This window comes from Lissotriton vulgaris, chromosome 1_1, assembly GCF_964263255.1.
Source record: "Lissotriton vulgaris chromosome 1_1, aLisVul1.2, whole genome shotgun sequence".
Taxonomy (NCBI): domain Eukaryota; kingdom Metazoa; phylum Chordata; class Amphibia; order Caudata; family Salamandridae; genus Lissotriton; species Lissotriton vulgaris.
This window is the reverse complement of record NC_141685.1, coordinates 1080766932-1080789729: the sequence shown is the minus strand read 5'-3', so window position 1 is coordinate 1080789729 and position 22798 is coordinate 1080766932. Positions and strand designations below refer to the sequence as shown.

Sequence of the window (22798 nt, the reverse complement as noted above, 5' to 3'; positions counted from 1 at the left end):
CGTCGCGTGCACTACCTCGCTAGTGCTGCGCACGTCCGCTGAACATTCCAATCCCGCCCGCGCAATGGAACGTTCCGCACTGGGGCGGAATTTGCGGCGCGCTAAAGGGGTTAAGGGACAAAACCTCACCCCTTTTCCATGGAGTATAAACCCACTGTTCTTGGACATGGGCCGCTACCCCATGTCTAGTAACAACATTGTGCTTAGGTCTGGTATTTCAGGGTGATAGATAGGATGTACCTCTCACATCGGAAACTGAGATACCGGGGTGGGGCTCTTCTCGAGCAGGCTACCCCGATAAGCAACCAACGTCGTAACATTACCAAAAACTTGACTAGGCGCCATATCAGTAATATATACATGATCCCTGATATCATATATAATCTTCCGTGCTGCATCGTTGAAACGCTGCTACCAAAGTCCAATCAAAGTAGCCAACATGTGCTTAAGGGCATGCTGCTGTACAAAAGGCTCCTAATCTTTCATCACACTCTACACATCCTCCGCACCATAAATAGGGTTTCAGGCCCACTGCACTGTCTGATTAGCCACTGCCTTTTTCTCTGCATCTCCCATATCAGATCGCACTAACGTTCGGCCCATGCATTCCTTAAATTTTGTCCAGTCTCTATCCTCTGGGCCGCGTACTAGTGTCCTACCACTCTGTGATGTCGGGGAATGGAGAAACACATTCGGAGTGATAGCAGAGGTAGTAGGCATTAACATTGCTGCTGGCTGTGTCGTGGGTGTAAGAGCTGGCGAAAGAGATGCCGAAGCAATAGGTGTTGCAGGAGTACTAACAGTCATGGTTGCCACAGACGGCAAGGACAAAGAAAGGACAGGAGGTGCCGTGGCCAAGGCAGTCTGATCAATAGCAACGGAAGCAGAAACAGCAGAGACAGAAGAACCAGGTAGCTGAGCCTGTGAGGGAAGAGCAGGATATATTCTCTGTGAGGCATAACATGGCGGGGTCTAGTATCTACCAATTCTTCCACAAAAGTATCATTTCCTTCTCGGGCCACATAAGATTTATTGATATTCAATCAAAACCTCCTATCGTCATGCTCTATTCCTATCTCTTGCTTTTCTCTATCATGTGCTACAGCTTTCTGAATCAATGTTTGCATTCTCCCCTTCCGGGCCTCCTTCTCTGCTTTTATTTGCCTCCGTTTAGCCTCCTTTTCCCACGGTCGAAGAGGATCAAACATAGACTGTCTAATTTTCTTTGCAAACAACTTCTCCTGTAAAAACCCTATTTTTTGTTCATCGAAGGTGCCCGTCAACGGCCACTGCAACTCAGCATTGTCCCTCATATATTTGTGCCATAGCTTACTCAACATAATAGGGGCATGGCAGTGCTTCACATACATATCAAAGTTCGGAGTGCCTTCTGGAGGAGCTGGTTGTCTTTCTTCCAATCGAGATTCTGCAAAACAACAACAAGAAATCAAGAACCTACTGAATCCAGGCATTTTCAAAAATGAGCCAAATCGTTATGTTGCCTGGCGAAGTGTTTGCAAACACCTCGTACCACAATCGGTCCCCAGACCATAGCAAATACAAACTAAAATAGTACCATATCCACAAAGAACCTAAACAAACTCACCTGGTGTGCACAGGTCAAATGAGTGTATTCTCCACTGCCGACGCTTCGGACCAAACGGTCAGATCCAAGGGTTTAGCCGTTCAGGACATCAGGATGACCGCTGGGCAAGGCACCTTCTGGCGGGACCGAAGGGGCAGCTGCGAGTTCACAAACTCTCTCTTGTGAGCGAGGATCCCTGGTCCGTCCGTCTAACCCAACGACTGCCTCGACCTCCCCCCAGGAAGGGCCACTCGGCCGATGGAGTCCCTGTTCGGGTGCCAACTGAAGGAAGTGACCCGATTAGGGCGACATGGGTCACTCGCGACCACTTCTCAGTGTTCCATACAAATTAAGAGTCGGTCAGACAGAAGAGAATACAAATCAAGTATATGTTTATTCAGATACACTTGAGCAGAGCCCCTTCTGCCCAGTTGCTTAGGGGTGCTGTAGAGAGGACTAACGTCATCAAACGTAGAGATACATGATGTACATTTCAGAACCAAGGCAGACCCACCCATAATGGAATTTTACAAGCTTGTGCAGCTAAAAACAAAGAAGTACAGTAGGATGAGTTTCGACTCTGAGGCCAGGCACACATTATCTCTATGCCAAGGTCGTTCTGTCCATGCCTACCGCTAGACTAATTCGGAGAAGGTCTCTATCTAGTGGGAACGGTATGCGCTAATAAGAACAATGCATTCATTAGCAAAGCAAGGCCTAATCTTGGAGAAACAAGAACTTTCTACAGTCTGCTTCTCGAGGAGGGATTATACAGCAGATGGCATAATTCAAAATGGCGGCTAAACATAAAATGGTGCTGCGAATGCTAACTTACATAGAAGAATATGTAAACAGCACAGCAAAGATATTTTTATTTTAACAGCAGCAGCCAGTACCACCAAAGCCCAAGAACGACACACCACTGCCAGAGGCCCCACCAGCAAAGAGCACTACCAGAGTCAGAGCATCACAGAGAATGACTAAAGTCCCAGTGGCACACAGCACTGAGAAAGTTGTTTTGCAGATACTGTTGGTACGGGAAGCACTTTCTAGAGAGACAGATACCAGTACTGGCCCAGAGTACTGGATAATAGCAGTTCAACAGTTATCCAAGACTGCTCAGTGTTTCTTGACCTAGCAGGGATAGCTATGGTCGAGCAATCAATACATATTTCAAGGAGGAGTGTGTTCCAGATACCTTAAAACTAGGGCTACTGGGTTTACAGGGTTTTGGGCATTTCATTCTTTATTTATTAATATTTATTGCTTTGCTAAGTGTATCTGTAATTATCCATATTTGTCTCTTGTTTTGTGAAAAAGAACCCACAACCACTATATTTTGACAGTTATTTGACAATTTTTTTAATTTATTTATTTGAGGTTTTATAGAGCGCGAACATGACCCGTTAGGGTATCAGAGCGCTTTGCAGGGATAACACGTTACGTACAGGTTAGGCAAAGGCAAAACACAAGGATGGAGAATAGGGAATTTACTACATTAGGACAAAGCCAGAGTTATATACAATAATCAGTACAGTACCATAATGAGCAGAGTGACAAGTCAGTGATAAAAAGAGAAAATCAGCAATTACATAGATGGGGAGATATCATAGCAAAAAAGGCAAAGAGAACCAGCAGAACATTTGAAGGAGTGAGAATTGGTACACAATGACGAAAGGCGGTATGTGCGACAAGGAGAGTTAATAGAGGAATTCGCTTATTAGGAAGGTTTTTGCTTCCTTTTTGAAGATTGACAGAGAAGGTATTCTTCTGATGGAGGATGGTAGCGAGTTCCAGATTCTTGTCAATAGTGGCACTCTAAAATTTAGATGCCTGTTGGGTTTTAGTGTTATAAGATACCATGTCTAAAGCATCACTCATATGCAGTCCACAGATCTGAAAACATTAGCATTGTATAAAGATGGGCATCTGCAGCTGTTTGAAATATTAAAAGCTTTTTTGGGAGACCTTTCCCCTATTTTTGGAAATATCAGATGGTGTTCCTTCAGATCTACTGACCTGGCAATCAAGACTGAGAATCACAAAGAAGAATTATTGTCTGTTTTTTCTTATTTAAAATATAAATACAGACAGAAACCTAACCTACACAGCAAACAACATTACCACAGCCTCAGAAACACACAATGCTAGCAGAACCCCATAAACATATGGCAAAATGAGAGCCATAGCTGAGTCACACCAGAGACACTTCTTACGGTCCCACGGTTCCGGAGAAAGAAATGGGGAGGCTCTAAGTTCGCGACCCTCGCCCCGATCTTCTGGAACTCACTGCCTTTGGAACTCAGAGCTTCCACCTCGTACCTATTGTTCCGGAAACAGCTCAAGGCACATCTTTTTGCAAAATCTCTTAACTAACACCCTCAGTTTCTCCCCTCATGTTTAGCTCTCTGTCAGTTTAGCGCCATGAAACCGCTGGTGTACGTGCGCTGTATAAATATTTTTAAATAGAAATAGAAATAGACCTAGGAGCAGAGAACACTACAGGAGTCCCAGTGTTGAGATGAAGATGCAGAGGTGTATGTAGAGCTCCAGCTCTAAAATATTGTGTATTTGTAAAGCACACGTTCACCCAAGGGTATCTTAGCACTGAATAACAGATGTTTATTGTTACCCAACTCAATGGTACTAATGTTGTCGACCTCAGAAGGATAAAAGGCTGAATGGACCCACAGGGATTTGGACCTGTGACCATGAGGCCCCTATTGTGGACAAATTACAAAACTTGTGGATGTATGGGGTTAATCAGCGCTCATATAGTTGTAAACACTAATATCCTTTCCAAGTTAAATCACCTGGTGCATCCAAATACTTTGGGAAGAGAACACCCTACTCCCCTAAACTCAATGAAAATTGAGAGTCTGCAAAACAATACTTTTTTGGAGCACACAAATACAAATTACATCTAAGTATGCATAAGTTTCAAGAGACACAAAGCAAATTCATTCAAAAATAAACAGTGGGGCTTTCTTTCAGTCCTTGTCTTTTATTTCATTCCAATCTCTTTGCCAACGCGTTTTGCCGTGGTTGGGTTAAGCTGCGGCTTCGTCAGGGCTCATACTTCGCAAGCAGTTCTGGTACCTCGTAAAGTCTTTAGCTCTGATCAATTTCCTTCCTCAAGGTATATCCAAGAAGTCACTGCTTCACAATCCACTTAGAAGTTAACACTTTGGCACATAACATATTATCAAATACCGCCTTGATTCAATAATATAGCGAAGTCTCTATCCATGTGTTGAAGTCTCTCGGACTGTTTAAAAATTCGTAGGTTCGCCTGCACACGGGCGGGACACGAATGAGGGACTGCTTTCTCTGATACGAGGATAAATATGATATTGCCTTGCGGGAGACCAGCACATAATAAACATTGCTGATTGAATTCTCTGGCCGATTACGAATTTTTAAACAGTCCGAGAGACTTTAACACATGGAATAGAGACTCCGCTATATTACTGAATCGAGACGGTATTTGATAATACCTTATGTGTCAAAGTGGTAGCTTATAAGCGGATTGTGGAGCAGTGACTTATTGGATATACCTTGAGGAAGGAAATTGATCAAAGCTAAAGACTTTACGAGGTACCAGAACTGCTTGCGAAGTATGAGCCCCTGACAAAGCCGCAGCTTAACCCAACCACGGCAAAACGCATTGGCAAAGGGATTGGAATGAAATAAAAGACAAGGACTGAAAGAAAGCCCCACTGTTTATTTTTGAAGGAATTTGCTTTGTGTCTCTTGAAACTTATGCATACTTAGATGTAATTTGTATTTGTGTGCTCCAAAAAAGTATTGTTTTGTGAACAAATTAGTCCACTAAGCCACCAGATCCGGCAGAATAGGAAGGCTGCCGCAGGTCAGGGTTGAGAACATTGGCAGAGCTTTATGTGAGTCCCAGGGCTGGAATAATATTAAGTAAATAAGTAAAACATTTATAGAGTGCTACGAATGCCGAGGCGTCTTGGCGTGTAGTGGTACTACGGATGAGCAGTAGTGGCCTGTGCAGGTAAGACCGGTGGGACCGGGTTGGGGGGGATTTCGACAGACATGGAAAATTAAATAAAGAACTAATTTTCCCTCGTCATCGTCTGTAAAAATCCCCCTCCCCCCCCCCCCCCCCCCCCCCCCCCAAACCCGGCCCCGTCCCTCTTACCTGCACTGGCCGCTGCTGGCTTTGAGTAGGGCCTAGTCTGGAAGAGCAAGTGAAATTGCAGGTAATATTTGAGGTGCACTGGCAAAACATGTGAGCGCCCCTTTACTAGAACATGAGGGTTCTGGAGTTCAGGACTAAAGTGCATTACCAGAGGTGTAGGTAGGACCCTGCGTGCCAGAATTAAGGTGCACTGGCAGAGCTGTGTGTGGGTCACAGTACTGGGCTAGCCAAGGTAACGTGAGTGAGTCCCAGTACCAGGGCCCTATCTTTGGGGGGTAGTTGGAGTGACGCACCCTCCTAATACATTTATTTTCTGGTAAATAGTTGGGTGTAGATGCTTTCTGTCAGGAATGGTGAGGTGTCGGATTTCACTAGGAATTTTTACATACACACAGACAAAATCACACACTCACTCACTCCCTGTCTTTGTTTTAAAAAATGTTGATAAGTTTAAAAAAACGTGTTTTCACTCACTGAGTACCCCTACCAATCTGCATTCCTCTCCCTTTTCACTGCCCCTTAAGCCCCACTCATGCACCATGCCCACATATAATGTATTTTAACATTAAAAGCCAGCGTCATTGTAGGGAAATCTGCAGTTCACACCCTCCTAATCTTAGTGACCAAGCTACGCCCCTGCCCAGTACTGGGATAGCCAGGGTAAAATAGATCGGAAGTGGATGTACTGCAGAAACGTGCTTCGGTCCCTATACTCTGTAAGCACACAGTAATACTAAAGCCCGAACAGCCCATGGCGGTACCATTGAGAGCCAGAATTGAAGTGCGTTTGCATAACTGTCTGTGGGCCCAAGCACTGGAAACGTAGAAGGTGCTGTAGGGAGAGTTAAGGTGCATTAGCAGGGCTCTGTGGTCGTCCCAGTGCTGATAACAGTAGCGGTCACTTCTGACTGGGCTTGAGGTGCACTGCCGGAGCCTTGTGTTGTTCCCGCACTGGAATAGTAGGGGTGCTGCAGATCAGAATTGAGGGGCATTGGCAGAGGTGTGTCTGGGCACCAGTTAGAGCGCCAACCCCTAACTGGAATGGCATAGCGAGCAAAAGAACAATGGATTCAACCCAAATATAAATACTGGGGGTGAATATCTGATTTGTTCTGCATTCTGTCCATAATTTTTGTGTGTTTTGATATCCGGGTCCCAGAACTGGAATAGCAGGGGGTGCTGGAGGTCAGGTGAAGATGTACTGCAAGGCTGTGTGCGGGTCCAGGGCGGAGTGTGGCCACGAGATGGCTGCTCACCTTTACCCACCGCAGCACCACCGACACCGAGCGCCGTCGGGGGGACCCCTGCCATGTGACAAAAACATAGTCGCAGGTAGGGGAACATAGTCGGAGGTGAGGAGAGTTTTTGACGCTAACCACCGAAAGAGCGTCTTTCCCTTACCACTCGCCTCATATGCAGCAAGATGGCAGCTTTGGCCTGTGATCCCGAGGTTGTATTTGGTGGTACCTACCTTGGTACGAACTGAGGACAAAAAATCTGGTTGTGCCTCAGCGTGGACAACAGCACCATAAGTTCATGAACAGACGCAGTAAGTCTATACTTCTCCGATGCTACCGATCATCTCTGTCTGATGCGACGCTCCTCAGCGAGTAAAATGGCCGACCCGTAAATTTACGCTGCCTTCCATTTGGTCTGTGCTCTCAGCAGAGTCCCACTGCCTGAACCGGTCTCATGCAGAGTGTATATGAGGTTAAAGTGCAATTTCACTCCTGTGTTTTGAGAAGTGCAGCTCCCCTTCTTCTCGTGGAGGCTCTCTCAGGCAACGCTGTTCATTGCACGTGCGTCACAAGTTCACTGCAACTCGCCTGCATGTCTAGCTCTTTCCATTCTCAGTCCTTGCAAGCCATGGAATTACAGTGCATTATAACTAGCAATTCTGGCGGAACTACTGTGTATGGTTGTATGACAGTACAACGCAGGTAAATACATCGTATGTTATGTTATCTTATGCTATAAGAGACTCATAACGCGCACAACTACTCTAGAGTATCCTGGCGCGAAACGGACTCAAACGTGTGGAAGGGAAAATTATAAGAAAGCTTGCCTAAATAAGTGGGTTTTGAGAAGTGTCTTGAAGACACCGAAATCCTGTGTGTGGCGTAAGGTGGCTGGAAGACTGTTCCAAAGCACAGCTACCTTAACCGAGAGTGACTGACCCACAATCTGGAGCGTCGGAAGCGGGGGTGGTCATCAAACGGTGTGAAGCAGAACGCAAAGAGCGTTGGGGAGTATAAAAGGACAGACGTTTCCTAATATACGAGGGTCCCGAGTCGTACAGGGCTCTGTGCGCTAGAGTAAGGGCCTTAAACTGGACTCTCTGGACCACAGGCAGCCAGTGGAGGTCACGAAGGCGTGCCCTTATGCTGTTTCTTTTAGAGATGTTAAATAAGAGTCGGGCCGCCGCATTTTGAAACAGTTGGAGTTTGTTCGTTAGGTAGCCCGGACTGCCCAAAAAGAGCGCATTCACATAATCTAAGCGGGACAAAATAAGTGCCCGAGCCACCATTTCCTTGGCTGGCTGAGGAAGCAGAGGGAAGAAACGACTAAGTGACTTGAGTGTGCCGAAGCAGACACCTGTCAGTCTCTTGATGTGATCGGAGAGTCTGAGATCCTCCCCGAACCAAACCCCTAGATTTTTTCCCCTGTGTATAGGCATTAATAAGAGGATGTGCTTTTTCCTCTGTCTCAATAGAGTGTGCAGGTCGTGCGCAAAGAGTGTACATTGAGTACAGCATGGTTACAGACTACAATTTGGCTGCTCTCCTGAAGTAATAGTTATACTGGTGAATTAGTTGAGTTAAACACGACGACATATCAACTAGGACTACGTAAGCACTATGCACAGAGGAGAGAGGCCAACGACAAGACATACAACGTGGGTGCAGATACCTCACGGAACAACTACAGATCAGCATGAAGTCATGACACATAATTGACATAAGTGTTTGCTGAGGTACTAACTACCTACTGTTGCTTTCTACCTACTAATCCTTCGGACCGCTGTGACGTGGTGGCGTGATTCTGCCTTGACCTCAACAACCATCTTACTTGTAGCTCTCCCTCCCCATTGTTGCTATCAACCTCAAAAGGACAATGGCGGAAAGTGCTAGTGGACATACAAGAAACAAGGACACTAAGGCAAACTTGAAATGTTCAAAGCAAACGTTGCCAATCCCGGAATATTTGGTCAAAGGTAGACCAGATTTTGCCTCCACTTTTGAGGCTATTTTGCTTACGCTTAATACCGTACATGACATTGCCCAATGCATGAAAAACAACACAGACATCCTTCAGGTAGAAGTAGTTGGAATCGGTAGAGATTTTAAAGAGTTAACAATAAGACTTTCAAACACAGAAACAAGAATTTGTATGGTATAAGTCTTCCTTAACTCCCAAGCTAAACATATTCAGAGCCTAGAACCGTCCATGGCATCTGTCAGAAGTGATCTCACCGGAAGAACGCAAGAGAAGAAGTAACCTGCACATCTTTGGGGTACCAGAAAACATAGAAAACTCTGCCCCTTCTATTGCTGACTTTTGGTATCATGGTTACCAGACATATTACAAATATCCTTCAAACAAGACTTTGAAATTGAAAGAGCGCACAGGGTTTCCACCTGTCCCAAGGACATGTCTAATCCACGACCCCTGATTTTCAAACCTCTGTGCCATCAAAACACGGAGCAAATTTTGGCTCATATGCGGAAGGATCGGATGGTTTATTGGCAGGGCAACAGAATAAGCATCTAGCAGAATTATGCTAGAGAGACTATGGTTTTTCATAAAAGATTTCTGAACCTAAGGAGAAGACTTCTATACATGGGCCTCCCTTTCTCCTTTTCAGGTCAGTCGAAATTCCAAAAAGCTTTCAGGGGACAAACAAAGATTTTTGTGGAACCATCAGACCTAGCAACATTCCTGGTCAATCAATCCAAATCGCAAATGGATTCAGATGTGCGACCTGACACCTCTGTTTCCCAACGGCGTCCATGATTTGCCAATCTTGGTTTGTAGACCATAAGCATCCATTTAGAACATATCCATCCACTGTTTTCTGGAATTCTCATTTCATCGTTCCTCCTTTATAACTCTAAGGTTGTCTCTAGTTTTGCATAGATATGGTATGGTACGATGTATGGCAAGTTGCCCTGCTCTCTCTTAAAATGTTGGCTCACAAACTAAATATGCTTACTGTTTACATATGTACATGGTATGATACCCTGTCTCTCTCAATATGGATGTCTGCGTTTGAGACATACTCTGGTTTGAAATACACTTGATAACTGTCTCATATATGTAATGTCCTAATAGATTCCATAACAATTTGAAATTATAAATTCATGTTGCTTAGCTCTACATTTTGAGAACTCATAACTGGTTTAAGGCTTGGATGTCACTCTTGTTGACTGTTCTCTCATTGATCGCTACACTGGTGGAATCCCTTCAGTACAATTGGTGTCACCCACCTACCTATGACAACATAATACTACCCGGCGAGTGTTATCTTTCTCTACCCCCCTCCTGCCTGGCTATTTGTTTGATGGGATGCCTGCTTCGCCACAATTGACCCTTCATCTCTCTCATTCTCATATTGAGTCTAATTCACAGAAACTTATATCTGTTCCCCACACAATACCTCAATGTTGGATTTGAAAGTTGTCTCTTTAAGCACCAAGGGTCTGAACCACCCAGTCAAAAGAGCCAAGATGTCAGACTACTGTAAGGACTCACTGGTGACTTGGCTCTCCCCCCAAAAAACAGGAAAGGCTTCAAGGAGGCCTATAATATGAGGACGTGGCAGGTTTCAGACGTTGTGTGCTTCGAAGCTAGCCGGAAGAAAAATTGGGTTCTTACCCTCATATCTAGGAACTCAGGTTTAACCATAGGTGCAGTGAAACATGATAATAATGGAAGATAGCTACTTATGAAACTAACTAATCGTGCTCAGGAGCTCAACATCATTAGTATTTACACTCACAGTATAGATGACCCTAACTTTTGGTGTACTATTAACAAAAAACTAGTTGATATCCAGCAAGTATCGAAAGTAATCGTTGGGGGACTTTAATCTCCCTATTAACCCCATCTTGGACCCACATTCAGCATTTAGGTATAGAACACCGAAAACACATAAACAATTACTCATCCTTTGCGCCTCACATTGTCTGTTGGGGTACACAGACAAAATATCGATTTTTTAATATCGATAAGCAAAAATATCGAAGTTTTAATATCGATATACAAAAATATCGAAGGTAAGTAATATCGACAGTCTAAATATCGATATTGGTATGATATCAGTAATATCGAAGTTGTAAATATCGATGTTAATAATATCGAAATTAATAACTTTGATGTTACTAATATCTATTTTTAAATAAATTTAGTGTATATTATATTGTATTAATTATGTTTTATTATTTTTTTTAATGTTATTTTATTAAATATTGTGTTTTACTACTGTAGCGGGTTGTGGGTTTATAGGGGAATAGGGTGGGAAGTAATTTAATTATGTTAAATTAATTATTAATTATTAGGAATTATTAATTAATTAATTGAGAATTAATTTTAAATAATTTTTAATTAATTTATTAATTGATAAATATGTTCTGTAGCGGGTTATGGGTTTATAGGGGAATAGGGTGGGAAGTAATTTCATAATAATTAATTAATTGATATATGTTTGTATATATTTTAATTAATAATTAATTGGTAATTAATTTCTATTAATTACTTAATTAATTAATATCATTTTTTTCATATTTATAATGATTCATTAGTTGGTAATTAATTATTATTAATTATTTAATAAATTAATTACAGTAATTTTTATATATAATTTATTGTTATTCTTAATTAATTAATTGTGCAAAATAATATTAATATTTAAATTAGATTAATTACAGCAAATGTGCTAATATATTTACTTTATTGTTATTGTTAATTAATAATTAATTGGTAATTAATTAATATTAATTAATTTTGGGTACAGGGGTATTTTTAGGGTTCAGGGTCAGTTTTCAGTTCATGGGTACAGGGGTATTTTTAGGGTTCAGGGTCAGTTTTCAGTTCATGGGTAAAGGGGTATTTTTAGGGTTCAGGGTCAGTTTTCAGTTCATGGGTACAGGGGTATTTTTAGGGTTCAGGGTCAGTTTTCAGTTCATGGGTAAAGGGGTATTTTTAGGGTTCAGGGTCAGTTTTCAGTTCATGGGTAAAGGGGTATTTTTAGGGTTCAGGGTCAGTTTTCAGTTCATGGGTACAGGGGTATTTTTAGGGTTCAGGGTCAGTTTTCAGTTCATGGGTACAGGGGTATTTTTAGGGTTCAGGGTCAGTTTTCAGTTCATGGGTACAGGGGTATTTTTAGGGTTCAGGGTCAGTTTTCAGTTCATGGGTAAAGGGGTATTTTTAGGGTTCAGGGTCAGTTTTCAGTTCATGGGTACAGGGGTATTTTTAGGGTTCAGGGTCAGTTGTCAGTTTTTGGGTAAAGGGGTATTTTTTGGGTTCAGGGTCAGTTTTCAGTTCATGGGTAAAGGGGTATTTTTAGGGTTCAGGGTCAGTTTTCAGTTCATGGGTAAAGGGGTATTTTTAGGGTTCAGGGTCAGTTTTCAGTTTTTGGGTAAAGGGGTATTTTTAGGGTTCTGGGTCAGTTTTGGGTTTTTGGGGTACAGTCGTACAGGGTAAAAATTAAATAAATTTAAATTTAATCAATTAAATGAAATTACAAAATATAAAATTACATTACATTATTAAGTTTTTAATTTATTTTAAATGTATATGTATTAGTTTTAATTTTTTAATTATGTTTTAATATTTTTATTTAATATTTGTAACATTATATGTATTTTATAATTATTTTAACATCATTATTAATACATTTTAAAAAACGATATTTTTTTTTTCGATATTTTTGTACTACGATATTATTTTTCCGATATTTTTGTACTTACCTTGTTAGGGATAGGATTCCGATATTTTTGACTTCGATATTTTTGTCCCGATATTTTTGTATGTCGATATTTTTAATTTCGATATTTAGTCAGACATTCGTCTGTTGGATGCCTGGAGACTACACAACCCATAGAGTAGTGATTTCACTTTTTTCTCCCCACCATTCTAGCTTCTCCCGTATAGACTATCTCCTTGTTGATGCTTCCTTGCTCAACGACACGGCTGATACAAAAATTCTTGCAATAGTTATCTCTGATCATGCTGCAATTTGATGTGCATTCATAGTCTCACCGACACAGGTGTGAGCTGAACTTGGCGCCTCAACACCGATATTCTAGATATTGAGGAAGATGTCGCCGAACTCAATAAGGACAAAAGTCTCGTTTTTAAGGAAAATGAAAACTCTGTTAATCCTCCCATAATATTAAGGGATGCGTTCAAATGTGGAGTGAGAGGATAGATCATTAAGAGAATGTACAGGAGAAATGATGAAATGATGGCTTCTCTTCAGGCACTTGGAAACGATATCAAAAAGAAAAGAGACTTTTTTCAGACACTCTAACAATAAATCCCTCCTTCAGGAGATTAAACAGCTAAAATACTCCTTTAACTTTAGTGTCAGTAAAAGAGCTTAGCTGGGTGTTCATGCTCAGAAATCCTGGCAACTACTGCTATGCAATTGAGCTGGTCAATTACTGGCCACCACCATTAAATATAATTTCACCACCCACATCTCCCACATTAAAAGCAAGGACAAGCCAAAAAAACAAGTAACCAAGACATTCTACAGGTATTTAGTGAATTTTATCAACAGCTATATACCCCTCAATCGACATGCCTTTTAAGGCCAAATGCCTGGAAAACCTTAACTCATTCATTCCCCATGTCTATGATATCGGACGAAGACAGATCATCTCTGTATAAACCAATAGAAATAGATGAAATCGTTAAAGCTATTAAGGCCATTCGCTCAAGTAAAGCACTTGGGCTGAAGGATTCGTAAATTATTTTTTATAAAACCTTCACATCCTCTGTTATTAACCACCTTAAAAATATCTTTGTTCAATATGCCATTGCGGGCAAGGTATCCAGTACGGCTGCTGAGGCTACTATTGTGGTTATACCCAAGGAGGAGGGTAAGTATCACTCTGATCCAAAAAACTTCCACCCCAGCTCTCTTTTAAATATGGAAGCCAAAATCTTTGCAAAAATCCTTGCCAATAGGCTGGTGAACCATATTGCCCACCTTATCCATAATTCCCAAACCGGTTTTGTTAAGGGATGTCTTACCAGAGATAATATTCACACTTTTTGCCACATTCTAGATAAAGTTTGCTTATTCTTGTTGCCAACTGCAGCGATTGCTCTAGACGCAGAAAAGACGTTTGACAAAGTGTCTTGGCCTTTTCTACACACGGTACTGGAGTATCACAAACTGGGCGGACCCTTCATTAACATGGTCTTGGCTCTTCACTCAAAACACAAAGCAAACGTTAGGGTTAATGGCTCAACCTCCTCTTATTTCCACCTCCACCAAGGAACGAGGCTGGGCTGTTCTCTCTCTCCCTTACTTTTCCTACTATCTATTGATCCACTACTTACGACTACTCAATGCACACCTTAACATCAAAGGCTTTCAGTATCGACAACACAATTTTAAAACAGCTGCATACATGGACGATATCCTTATCTTCTCCAAAGATATTGAGATGGCTATTCCTACTGTAATTGACACTATACATGCTATCTCAAAAGTGCCTGGCTATCTTTAAACAAAGATAAAACAGTAGTATTCCCCTTAAATCATCTGTCTTCCTTCTCACCTAGGAGACTCGGGTCTTTAAGTGGCATTCTACTTGTCTCAAATATTTAGGGATAAGGTTCTGTAGATATCTTATGGATACAATACTCTTTGATGAATCTCACACTATTACCAAGGTCAGGGAACTCCTGAATGTCTGGTCACCCAAAATGATCACCTGGTGAGGCAGACTCCAAACACTCAAAATAATGATCACCCCAATAGTTATTTTTTTATCTTCCATGCTTCCATTGAGACTCTCTTCCTCCTTTTCTCATGATTTGGAAAGATTACTTTGAAGTTCCTCTGGAAGGATAAGAGAGCCAGGGTCTCATATAAATCTCTTTGGAAGTCTATTGCGTTATAGTAGCCTCCCAAACTGGACCCTCTACCAAACGGCCTTTCTAGCAGCTCAAGGGTCTTCCTGGTTTTTATCAGACTTGCATAACACCCCACCATGGCTATATATTGCTGACCCTTTGACACTTCCTCCTTTCTTACAGTGTCAAAATTCAACATACCTCATACCTACTGTATTCTTTCTGGTACACTCATGCGTTAAAAACACTAGATAGGTGCCTTTAAGTCAAATTATCTAACCATGAGCTCTCCAAAAAGTTGGCCTTAATCATGATCCTTACCCTCTGGCAACGCTCGGGACATATTGATTCTAAGATCTACAAAATGTTATCCGATCCCCCTCTCCCACAACAATCAATTAGCTCTACTAAATGGGCCAAACTTTTTGAGAAAGGAGTTTTCGAACATATTACAGCTGATTATACTTAAAGGATGGAAGTCTTTCCAACACCTATCATATCACACCTAAAGAGCTTGGGTATCATATCTCCGTGGGGCTTATACATGACTCTCAGGGAGGCACCTTGCACCGCCAATCTCTAGTAGGGTCTGGAAGACCCTGGATAAGTACATGGAATTAGGTTCTCACAATCCAATTACTCACCCCGCCATTAGGCATTATGGGCTGCAGTGGGGTCATGAAGATGACATCCTGACCCATTTCTATACCCTTGCCCTTCTTCCACTCTGTCCGTTTTTTCTCCTCTTTGTGATGGCGACGTTTGTAATATAGGGGATGCAAATCATGTCGGACTTCTTGGTACTGTACCACACAATCCTAGACTCACTTAAATAGGCTCTTAATTGTGCTCTTAATGAAATTAAATTAAATGAATTTGTACTTGTAAAGCGCACTTATACCCCAACCGGGGTTTCCTGGCGCTGTACACATACCACTGTCATACCCTTCCTGGCTTTTCCCTGTGAAATGTCCACTCCTGGGCACCCCCAAGGTGAAGCCAGGCATCCCAGCGCTGTTGGGGCCATTGTGGAGATTAAGCAAGCTATTGCCCAGAGTTGCAGAGTGGGACCCATGATTAGAATAGGCGCAGAGGCGAGAATTATCAGGTCCGAGGAAATTGAGCCCAAGACCCGCCGAGGCGGGAATTGAACCCTGGTCCCGGGCCAGACCTCTGCATCGGGGTGGGCCAGACCTCTGCATCGGGGTCTGCCGCTCTAACCATTGAGCCACACTTTTCTTAAACACTTGTGTCTTATTTCATCACACTGTGGACACATCCCTTGGCTGTGTCCTTGCCCATTTGCTTGACTTTTTCGACTTTCTGCTGTATCAACTGCTCTATGTACTCAATTGTATTCTTATGTGCATCTTGTTTGGCATATATTTTGCTTGTATTGCATCTATGTCTGATTGTATGCCTTTTTCTCTTTCAAAACTAATTGAACAAAAAAAAACACAAAAATGAGCTGTGCGTTGGTCCCACTGTCGAAATCAGTGCTGGCATGGTAGTGGGCGTCGAGGCTGGGCTTGAGTTAAACTGGCAAAAATGTCTGTAGTCCCAGTGCTGGATTAGGAGGGGTTCTGCAGGTCGGGACTGACCCATTAGCAGACCCGCTTATTGGCCCCATGTATGGAGTAGCCGAGGGTGCTGCATTTCAGCATTGACCTGCACCGGCAGGGCTGAGTGTGGGAGATATTACTGGGCCAGTTGCAGAGTTGCAGATGAGGACTGGGTGAACTGGAAGAGTTGTGCTTGTTTTCCAGTACTTGAGACACATTGAGACTGGAGGGCTGAGGGCATCGCTGAGCACTGTGAGGGCCCCAGCACTGGAGTAGCAGTGACTGCTGAGGGTAATGTTGAGGTGCTTTGACAGAGCTGTGCGCAGGTCCCAGTGCTGAAATAGTAGTTGGTACTGTAGGTCGGGCTTGAGGTGCACTGGTAGAGCTGTGCGTGGACTGCAGTACTAGAATAGCTGACCTGCTGCAGGGTAGGATAGAGGTGATCTGGCAGAGCTGCTTGTGGGTCTCAGAAGTGGACTAGTCTGCGTGCTGCAGCTCAGAATTGGGGTGCTCTGGTAGAGCTGTGGTTGTATTCCAGTACTGGACCACATGGGAGCTGCAGGTCAGAGCTGAGTTACATCAGCAGAGCCGTGTGTGGGTCCCAGTAGCGGACTAGCCTGCGTCCTGCAGGTCAGGATTGGGGTACTCTGTCAGCAGTGTGCCTGAGCCCTACTAGTGGAACCGCATTGGGAGCGAATGGAAGGTGGATCGGGAGAGTTATGAATGGGTGCCAGGATTGGGACATCAGACAATGCTGAAGGTTAGAAATGATTCGCGATTAGAGGTGGACGCGCCAGTAAAGGCTCGGGCCAAGCTTGAGCCTAAATCCCGCTTCTGGCTCAGCTCGAGGTCCTCTTGTAACCTTGAGCCTACAATGATCGAATTTTCAAGAGGCCTCCGCTACACCAGATGTGGCATTACAGCCAAAGCTGCAGGGCTCTCTTAAAGTGCTCTAATACCTTCTGGTCGAGTTTGTGCTATATAAAAACTGCAGAAAAATTCATGAAGAGATGAAAATAAAGTGGAAAGACAAATAGATACTGACTAGAGGCGGATCTGTTCAAAGTAAAACCAGAAAAACAGCATAAATCACGGCTCCCCGCGCTTAAATTGTGTGATCTCAGTCAACATTTTTTAACCAAAAACACATTTTTCTTTATCATGTAGGAACGCATTTTCAAATATGGGAGCTCAGAATACCAGTTGTCCAAAAACCTATTGTGTTTGATTTAATACACGACAATGTTGCTCTATAATAATCTGGGCAACCTACGGGGTTTGCATGACAACTTTTCTTGCCTCTTAGTTCACTAACGGTTCATGTTTAAAAAAACTATCACTTTTAATAAGTACTTCTCAGAGCAGTGCTGTAATGTGAAGCATTAATGTCAAAACGATGACGTTAAAAAAATACATTTTTTTTTAAATTATGAAGAGACTTTATCATATTTTGCGTGATGTTTGCTGGACGATTTACATAGCAATCATTTTTAGGGCTCGACTCGTGCATGGGCTCTCAGAGCCGAGTAAGACCCTTGGCTCGGCTCTCCCAGCTAATTTTTGGGCTCGCCCTTCTCTAGCAGCGATGCACTCTGTGGAGAAAGCGGGAGCCCTTAGTTCGGGGTCCTTGGCTCCGTCCTTCAGTCATTTGTGTCTGGCAACATCAGCCGATGGCGAGGGCCGCGCCTTTTCCACCTCAGCACACAGCCCCGCACCGAGAGGGTTAAAGGAGTGCGGACCCGCAGGGAAAAGGAGGAGGCAACGGGAAGGAGGCTCCTGGCGTGAGGCTGAGGAAGCGGAGCGTGTCCGCATCTCATCGGCGGTGTACCACGTTCATATCTCGGCATCACGAGAGTTGTGCCCAGGTCTGCATCGCAGCACTGGTACCCAGACTTGATACCTCAGCGTGGTGGTACCCACGAGCAGCATCGGAGCGGAGATACCGGAGAGCTACGCACCTCAGCATCACCTGGGTGGTACCCAGGGCCAGCAGCATCCTAGCAGAGGTACCCACGGGCAGCCAACATCACCATCCGGCGGCAGTACCGGAGCGCTGAGCATCTGAGTCGGGGTTTCCCGAACTGTGCCTCAGAGCAGGGCCACCCAAACTACCTGATTTAGCAATGCCACCGGAACTCAGTACCTAAACGGCGACCCTCTCCCCCCCGCACCCCTCCCCGTGCCCCAGGTTGGCACCTTATTTGGGCTACACCGTTACGCAGCAGCAGATGTGCTCTAGTAATTAGCTTGCCGACCCTGGTGCCAGGAGGCTTGAGCTCTAGTCTCAGCATCCCAGACTGACGAAGTGTTTGATCTTGTTCAACTCCCTGTAACACCCTGTCCCCCCACCCTTTCCAAGCACGTAGAGGGAGCGTGTGACACATCATCAAGCGCTTCTTACAAACTGGACAGTCACATTTACATTTGGTGCGTATCCCAGCAGGGGCTCCGCCAGCCAGTGGCAGCGGACCTGACATCTGATATCTGCTTCCCCGAGCACCTGCCCTGTGTCTGCCTCCTGGTCGTGGGCAGTGGGCTTCCGCTACCCCTCGACCCACTATATATATATTTTCCTGTCTGTGAGCACCCCAGAAATCCGTCACCCTGAAGTTTTTGGCTGTCCTGCTGGCCGCCGGGATGCTGGCTTTCCTGGGCGCCATCATATGCATCATTGCGAGCGTCCACCCAGCCTTCCGCGGCGGCGGCGGCGCGGCGCACGGCCCGGACAACGACTCAAACGCCTTGATGCCCCCCGAGAAGGAGCTAGGCTCCCTGCACCGCGCCGAGACCCTGTACGGCGGCCGCGCCGGGCATAAGAGCGCCACCCTGGACCTCTCCGGCACCAAGCCGCTGGCGCCCCAGTTCTACAGCCGCATGGTGTGCACCCCTCTGGCCCTGGAGTGCCCCTCGGACACCCCGCAGGACGCGCCCGCCGGCGGCCACTCGCGGGAGGACGTCCTCTTCCTCCAGGCCACGGCCGAGCAGCTCCGGCAGACGGTGCTGCAGCAGAAGGGGCAGATCGCCACCGACCAGGAGGCCATCCGGGAGCTGACGGGCAAGCTGAGCCGCTGCGAGAACGGCCTGGAGCGCAGCTTCCACGACTCGGCGGCGGCGCACGCCTGGGCCAGCGGCAAGGACACCATGGGGGACCTGCCCCACGACTCCTCCGACGTGGTGCACGACCTAGAGGAGTCCGTGCGCACCCTGAAGGACCGCACCGAGAAAATCGAGGTGAGTGGGACCCGGAGGTAGCGTCCTTTACGGACCTGTGGGGTTTGGGATAGGGTGACCAACTGGCACGGGTCCAAATTCAGGACAGCGAGTGTAAAAATTCAGGACAAAGGGTCGAAATTCAGGACAAAAATTCAGGACAGGAGGTCAAAATTCAGGACAAACTTTGGGACAACAGGTACGTTTTGCAGACACATCAGAGGAGTTCACGCAATAGTATATAATTCAACCCATCCATAGCCAAACATATTCAACCATTTGCAAACTCATTTCATTTCATTTCACTCATCCATCCATCATTTCACTCATCCATTCATTAACTATCCATCCACCCTTTCACCCTATCCATCGGTACACTCATCCATCCACTCTTCCACCCATATATCCATTCACTCATCCATCCAGCCTTTTAGCCTTTCACCCATCCAGCCATCCTTTCACTTACTCATCCATCCACAAAGTCACTCATACTTCCACCCGTTCACCCTTGGCATCCATCCATCCTCACTTTCTCTCTCCATCGACCCTTGCACTTAGCCATCCTTCCTTCCACCCATCCATCTACTCATCCACTCATGAATCCATCCATTGACCCTATCACTCATCCATCCTTTCTCTCATCCAGCCACCCTTTCACTCATCTATCCATCCTTTTGTCCATTTACCCTCCCTTTCACTCACTCATCCATCCTTACATCCAACCTTTCACTCATGGGTCCATCCATTCATCCTTTCACTTATCAATTCATCAATCCATCCATCCATAATTTTACACATACATACACCCTTTAACTCTTCCCTCCAGCCTTTCACTCATCCACCCATCATTTTACCCATCCTTCTACCCTTCCACCCAAGCATCTATCTTTTTACATTTTGTCTTATCCATCCTTCCACTCACTCACTCATCCATCCATCCATCCTTTCTCTCATTATCCATCCATTCACCCTTTCACTAATCCATCGAGCCATCCACCCATCTCTTTGCTTACTCACCCACTTTTTCATTTTAATTATGAGCTGAGCCTTTGTCTGCAGAATTGCAGACAGAAGAGGCCTAACAAGAACATCACCCTTGCTCTAGTTCCTAAAGCAAGGGGTGGGGTGGGGAAGGGTTCACTATGCCCTTGCACATAGGCAATCTGAGTCATGAGTCATGCATGATGCACAGCGTCAGGTCATGAGGTGACTGACATAGTGTTGTTTCCAGGGATTTAAGTGGGATGAAAAAACTGGGGGGTTTCTTCAAAGTGGATGTTTGATGTAATTAAGGGTGCGGCTTTAAACACCTACGGTAAAAATCTGTGCATAGTATAGTGTACCGCCTAACTGGTATTTTGCGTCTGCTGTCATTGTATCCAAATAACACAACAAGTAACGTTACACCTGCAACAAGCCAGAACTATTGGCTTTGTTAATGGTTGTTAGTTTCATCAAATAAAAAAGCAGCAATAATGGCTTCCTTTAATATTGAAAATGCATCCGTTCTAAAATGGCAATACTGTCACCCTAATAGCCTTTGACCCCAGTGGAATTAAATAAACGTATCCTTTGGCACGTGCAACCATGCACACCGTGCACCAGAAAGCCCCTGACTCCCCTTTTAGAGACTGGACAAACAAAGCTTTACTATGACAGATGCCTATAATGATTACACGTTTATTCAGCAACATGTGCATTTAGATAATTAAGGGGGCATTCTATTCGGCATCACCCAATCCAAACTCCTCCCACTCAAAACTGCTAAATACTTCACTAACCCATTTTCAATTAAATTCAGTCATGTCACTGCAAGCCTCATCTAGTTACATTGTCTTCTGTGTAGAATAACATTGAAGTTGAGAGCTCCTGCCTACAACACAATCCAAACTAACTCTCTGATTTGCCTCTCTAATCGACCCAAACTAGCTGGCAGCCCGATAGGCCTCCTGCGTGAAAACAAAATGCTTCTGCAAACGTCAAGAAACAAATAAACAACTCCACCCGCACCCCCCTCAGGTAGTCTTCTGTCTGACAGAATGCCTGCCGTGGAGAGAGGTTGTAGGAGGCCGGCCACCACATGCTTTGCAGCCCAAACTGGCCCATTGTCATTCTGGATGTGGCAATCAGCCCGCAGACAGAATGACAATGGGCGGGTGGGGCTACTCTTGTGCTCCGATGAGGAGTATGTGGCGGCCCCATTAGGGAGTTGAGGCCTCTGGCAGGGAGCAGTGCTGTTCCCTACAGGGCCCAGAATTACGGACAAAAGGCATCCGTAAAAGGGATCCTCACGGACAATGGACGTGAGGTCCAATTTACGGACTGTCCGTGAAATTTACGGATGGTTGGTCACCCTAGTTTGGGATCAGAGGTGCAGCTGGGAGTGGAGTTTGGAGGGGCAGAAGGGATTTAGGATTTAGAGGGACTGCTGGGATTTTGTAATAGGTGTACTGCTGAGGTATGGGATTTGAGGAAGTGCTGAGATATGGAAGTGGACCTACATATGGGGTTTGGGATCAGAGGTACAGATGGGAGTGGAATTTGGAGGCACGGCTGGGATTCAGGATTGGAGGTAGTGCCGAGATATGGGGACTGAAGGTATATCTGGGGTTTGGGTCAGAGGTACAGCTGAGAGTGGAGTTTAATGGGGCATTAGGGATTTAGGATTTAGAGGGACTGCTGGGAGTGGAGTTTGGAGGGGTAGTAGGGATTTAGGATTTAGAGGGACTGCTGGGATTTTCTAATAGGTGTACCGCTGAGGTATGGCATTGGAGGTAGTGCTGAGATATGGAAGTGGAGATACATATGGGGTTTGGGATCAGAGGTACAGATGAGACTGGAGTTTGGAGGGGCAGAAGGGATTTAGGATTTGAGGTACTTCTGGGATTTTATTTTAGGTGTACTGCTGAGGTATGGGATTGGAGGTAGTGCTGAGATATGGAAGTGGAGATACATATGGGGTTTGGGATCAGAGGTACAGATGGGATTTGAGTTTGGAGGTACTGCAGGGATTCAGCATTTGAGGAAGTGCCGAGATTTTCTTTTAAGTGGGCTGCTGAGCTTTGGGATTGAAGTTACTTCTGGGATTTTCTAATAGGTATACTGCTGAGGTATGGGATTGGAGGTAGTGTTGAGATATGGAAGTGGAGGTACTTATGGAGTTTAAGATCAGAGGTACAGATG

At 44.6% G+C, this 22798-nt stretch overlaps 1 protein-coding gene across 1 annotated transcript in view; it reads left to right on the top strand.

The window, feature by feature from the left end:
* Positions 1-18044: 18044 nt before the first annotated feature.
* NPTXR (neuronal pentraxin receptor) overlaps positions 18045-22798 on the top strand; it is a 71611-nt gene continuing 66857 nt past the window's right edge. Inside the window, exon 1 of the mRNA XM_086963404.1 lies at positions 18045-19636. Within this exon, the coding sequence (XP_086819530.1) occupies positions 19043-19636 (594 nt within the window). The 5' untranslated portion in view covers positions 18045-19042. The remainder of the gene's footprint in view (positions 19637-22798) is intronic.